At 36.2% G+C, this 6,000-nt stretch overlaps 1 protein-coding gene across 1 annotated transcript in view; it reads left to right on the top strand.

Annotated features, from left to right (window-relative positions):
• Positions 1-1,625: 1,625 nt before the first annotated feature.
• Positions 1,626-6,000, top strand: part of NXPH2 (neurexophilin 2) — an 87,139-nt gene continuing 82,764 nt past the window's right edge. The window contains exons 1-2 of the mRNA XM_069984849.1: positions 1,626-1,635; positions 1,719-1,869. Of these exons, the coding sequence (XP_069840950.1) occupies positions 1,626-1,635; positions 1,719-1,869 (161 nt within the window). The remainder of the gene's footprint in view (positions 1,636-1,718; positions 1,870-6,000) is intronic.

Genomic DNA, 6,000 nt, shown 5'->3' with positions numbered 1-6,000 from the left:
AGATAGATAGATAGATAGATAGATAGATAGAGAGATAGATACTGCACAGCACAGCACCCACCGCTCTGGATCTGGATGTGCGGCTGCTACTCTGCTCTAGATAAATAGATAGATAGATAGATAGATAGATAGATAGATAGATAGATAGATAATAGATACGATAGATAGATAGATAGATAGATAGATAGATAGATAGATAGATAGATAGATAGGAGATAGATAGGTGATAGATAGATAGATAGATAGATAGATTAATAGATACGATAGATAGATAGATAGATAGATAGATAGATAGATAGATAGATAGATAGATAATAGATACGATAGATAGATAGATAGATAGATAGATAGATAGATAGACGGACGGACAGACAGATAGGAGATAGATATATAGGAGATAGATATATAGGAGAGAGAAAGGGTATATAGATATGAGAAAAGAAAGAAAGAAATGGAGGGATAGATAGATAGATAGATAGATAGATAGATAGATAGATAGATAGATAGAAGAGAGAGGATAGATAGATAGATAGATAGATAGATAGATAGATAGATAGATAGAAGGAAGGAAGGAAGGAAGGAAGGAAGGAAAGGGTAGATAGATAGATAGATAGATAGATAGATAGATAGATAGATAGATAGGAGATAGATAGATAGATAGATAGATAGATAGATAGATAGATAGATAGGAGATAGATCTATAGATAGATCTATAGATAGATAGATAGATAGATAGATAGATAGGAGATAGATAGATAGATAGATAGATAGATTTGTGACTATTGGTAAATGTTTTTCTTATTATAAAGTCGCTGTCCGGTTCCAATTTTGACTCATTTTCCTGAACAAAAATACTTCTAATAATGTTCCATTGACTTTTTTTCCTTCTTAACAAGAACCTGGAATCTATAAATCAATAGTTGGTCAGTGGCAGGCATAGGCGAGCGGAGCGTCCAATCAGATGGCTGCCAGCAGGACGGAGCTCCAGACATAGAACTCCAGCCGCACATGCCAGGAATCAGCAGACTCCACAATGGACTGGGAGAGGAATTAAAAGTGAGGGCTGGGATGTGAGAGCGGCAGTCCAGGCTGAGCAGAGCTCCAGTCACATGCCAGATACTCGACTGGATCTACTGGAAAAAGTGGCATCTCCCAGGCGCGGAGTGGTGTGTGCGGCAGCAGCAGGCTGCCAGTGACAGGCTGGGAGGTGTGCCTAGCCACTAATGTAGCACTGAGAGCTGGATACTACTGTGCACTGCTGTCATACAGCTGCTTCCATGGGGATGCTAGCAATGAGATGAGCCTGGGTGCAGCAGACAAGCTGGGATCAGCCAACAGCACCGCTAAAGTACAATGCAGCTATTTACTTAACTAGATTCCCTTGGGGCACAATACCTGGCAAAGTTGGCAGAACCGGCACTACATCTTCTTTGGGTGTGTGTTATATATTGCTATCTGAAGGCGGAGAACATTATGCCTTTAAGTTCTGCATGGGACCTGGGAAGAGGAATGAATTATCCTGGGGTCACCGTCTGAGTTAACGGTAATGACTATTCTAAGCCGCCTTTTATTCCTTGTATTAGATGTAGCAGAGTTGAATTTGTCATCTAACTTTTTTTTTGTGCATGAGCCAACGTAAGTTTCAATGACAAACTCAGCTCTGCTACATCTGCGTCTTCATTGTTCACGGTGTGATAAGATTTTGTTTTCGCCCTTAGGACGCTCGCAGTACGTTCCCAGCTTACTCCAATGTGGCTTCTGGCGAAAACTAAGAACACAAGCTCATGAAATAATCTCCGAGACTCCCGAAACACCAAGATGGAACTATATTTCTTCTCTCTTCTCCTGGTCAAGTGTCTCCTCCATCTGGTAAGGCTCCTTAAACGCAACTTTTAGAATTTTTATTGTAAAAAAAATTAAAAAAAATTAAAGGATAAAAGATAGATAGATAGATAGAACGTATAGTTGAGCTGAGTTTGCCATTTTGTAGCAAACTTACTAAAACTCCAAAACACTTAATAAATTCAGCTCTGCTACATATATATGTAGCAGAGCTGAATTTATTAAGTGTTTTTGAGTATATATATATATATATATATATATATATATATATATACGATTATATGAAATCTGGTTGGAAAGCCGCTGCCTGTGATCTGAATAATACACCGCCTTATCCTGATAAATATTTAATGGCAGGGAACCCTCAGGTACCTGCTGTATGAGGCACATGTCTCCCAGCTTGTGTTACTTGCTGTATATAGCTTTGTATATAGCTTTGTCTGTGCGGCCGCTCTGCATTATGTTGCTGCTGCCGGAGCTGTTGGGGTTGTCTTGAAGTGATTGATGTTCTAGAAGCTTTAGTTATTTCTTTTCAAATTGTTGCAAGTTTTCTTCTGTAGAGTGGAGTGCCCAGAGAAACAAAGACAGATGGGGAAAACTTAGCGAGAGTTACTAAGGCTGGAATCACATGGCCAGTTTTTGATGCAGTTTTTCTGAACCAGAAGTGGGTGTAGGAAGGTAGAAGGAGAACAAGAAGAAGTCCTTGCTTTATATCTTTATATTTACTATTACTGGTGTTACATTTACTACTGTCTGGGGAGGGGGGGGGAGCATCATGGCGGTATGTATCATGTTAACGTCTTAGATGGATAAGAGATAGATAGATAGATAGATAGATAGATAGATAGATAGATAGATAGATAGATAGGAGATAGATAGGAGATAGATAGATACATAGGAGATAGATAGATAGATAGATAGGAGATAGATAGATAGATAGATAGATAGATAGATAGATAGATAGATAGATAGATATGAGATAGATAGAGATAGATGGATGGATGGATGGATGGATAGATAGATAGATAGATAGATAGATAGAAGATAGATAGATAGATAGGAGATAGATAGATAGAAGATAGATAGGAGATAGATAGATAGATAGATAGATAGATAGATAGATAGATAGATGATAGATAGATAGATAGATAGATAGATAGATAGATAGATGATAGATAGATAGATAGATAGATAGATAGATAGATAGATAGATAGATAATAGATAGATAATAGATAGATAGATAGGAGATAGATGGATAGACGGATAGATAGATAGATAGATAGATAGATAGATAGATAGATAGATAGGAGATAGATAGATAGATAGATAGATAGATAGATAGATAGATAGGAGATAGATAGATAGATAGATAGATAGATAGATAATAGATAGATAGATAGGAGATAGATAGATAGATAGATAGATAGATAGATAGATAATAGATAGATAGATAGATAGATAGATAGGAGATAGATAGATGGATAGATAGATAGGAGATAGATAGATAGATAGATAGATAGATAGATAGATAGATAGATAGATAGATAGATAGATAGATAGGAGATAGATAGGAGATAGATAGATAGATAGATAGATAGGAGATAGATAGATGGATAGATAGATAGGAGATAGATAGATAGATAGATAGATAGATAGATAGATAGATAGATAGATAGATAGATAGATAGATAGGAGATAGATAGAAAGATAGATAGATAGTTTTAATAGATAGATAGATAGGAGATAGATAGATAGATACACAGGGACACAGGGACACAGATAGACACAGGGCTGAAATGGTGCAGATTTGCCAAAGACTTTGACTTTGAACTTTATTTATTATTGTTATTTACTGTTTGTTATTTTTTACTGTTAATATTATTATTCCTGTAATAATAATTAATGTTGACCGCAATTAATTTTTTTTTTTATAATTGCTATTATTTATGAAAGTTTTTTTTTTCCATTCATTATGTATATAGATTCTGCCATTTACCTTATACTGCTTGGGGACGCTCTTTCATATGGAATTTTAATGAATCTTTTATATTATTGTTAAGAAATTCAACATAGCACTACCACTCTTATCCCTCCACCCCCCCCCCCCCCAACCCCTCCCCATCATGATGGGAATGACCATGATCAGGCCATAGCTGGAAGGACCTATAATACATAGTCTGGATGTACACTGGGGTGATGTGACCGCTCACATATACAGTAAGTGTCCATATTATGGCTGCAATAACTTCCCCAATGACCGTACTGACCCAGTATCAGATCATCCAGACCCAAACACATTCAGGGCCGCTAAGTATCCTTGTATAATATCCGTAGCTACACGGCCATATCAGTAGGGAGATATATTCATGGGTTGTAAAGGTCACAACATGTAAAGAAAGGATGGTCCCTACTTATATAGGTATAATGGTCCCTACATACATAGATATAATGGTCCCTACACATATAGATATTTTGGTCCCTACTTATATAGATATAACAATCACTACTATAGCTATAATTGTCCCTACACACATAGATAGATAGATAGATAGATAGATAGATAGATAGATAGATAGAATGGTCCCTACATTTATAGATATAATGGTACCAACGTACATATAGATATAATGGTCCCTACATATATAGATATAGTGGTCTCTACATATATAAATATAATGGCCCTTATATATATAGAAATGATGGTCCCTAAATATATAGATATAATGGTCCCTACGTATATAGATATGATGGTCCCTACGTATATAGATATAATGGTCCCTGCATATAAAGATATAATGGTCCCTACATATATAGCTATTATGGTCCCTCATATATAGCTAGAATGGTCCCTACATACATAGATATGATGGTCCCTACATACATAGATATGATGGTCCCCACATATATACATAGAATGGTCCATACATATATGGATATAATGGTCCCTACATATATAGATATAATAGTCCTTACATATATAGCTAGAATGGTCCCTATTGATACGGTACAACCTCCAACAAAGCTCAGTTTGTTATTTAGTGTTATCACTATGTGGTATGGGGGTTATTACATAGGACTGCAGCTAACTCAGAGAGGTATCAAGATATATAGCCAAGGCCGGCCTAAGAATGGCACTGCTACATCTATTGGGATAGTATTATTATTATTATTATTATTATTATTATTATTATTATTATTATTATTATTATTATCATTATTAGGTGTGGTTGTTCTTATTAAAATTTATACAATGTAAAATCTCCAGTCCTGGTGTTGCCCCTACCCTGTATATCCATGCTGTAGCCAAGGTCCAGCCACTTGTTAATGCCCCACCCAACCCACAGCTAGTAGGGCAGACACCCGGCCTGCTGATATAGTGCCCCCTGCCTAAGTGATGTATGACTGGCTGTTTATGCTGCTCTACGGCTTCTTCATGACTTCTGTCTCTATCCATCTTGATGCCGTCACCTCCTTCCAGTATATACATTGATATATAGTGCAGTGGACGCCAGTATGTGCTATATATAGCAGCTACACCAATGGAGACTAGAGCTTGGGTTCAGCATGCAGATCTCATTCTGGGGCCCTGACTCCTTCTATAGGGACAGGACTGTGAGACTTATATATGACTTGTCCACCCTACATAATAGCTGCGGGGAGAGAACCATGAGCTACACTCCTGGGAGCCACATGGAGGTATATGTGTGTATCATATGGTAGAGGAAAAACAGGTGGGGAGGAAGAGGAAAACCATGAAATGTTGTTATTTAATATAATTAATACACAGGAGACAGAAATGGAAGACATGTCTTACTCTATCTATCTATCTATCTATCTATCTATCTATCTATCTATCCAACTATCTACTATCTATCTATCTATCTATCTATCTCCTATCTATCTATCTATCTATCTATCTATCTATCTATCTATCTATCTCATATCTATCTATCTATCTATCTATCTCCTATCTATCTATCTATCTATCTATCTATCTATCTATCTATCTATCTATCTATCTCCTATCTATCTATCTATCTATCTATGTCATATCTATTATCTATCTATCTATCTATCTATCTATCTATCTATCTATCTATCTTCTATCTATCTATCTATCTATCTATCTATCTATCTATCTATCTATCTATCTGTCT

The sequence above is a fragment of the Dendropsophus ebraccatus genome, chromosome 9 (genome assembly GCF_027789765.1).
Source record: "Dendropsophus ebraccatus isolate aDenEbr1 chromosome 9, aDenEbr1.pat, whole genome shotgun sequence".
Classification (NCBI taxonomy): Eukaryota; Metazoa; Chordata; class Amphibia; order Anura; family Hylidae; genus Dendropsophus; species Dendropsophus ebraccatus.
This window is presented reverse-complemented; position numbering and strand designations above follow the sequence as displayed.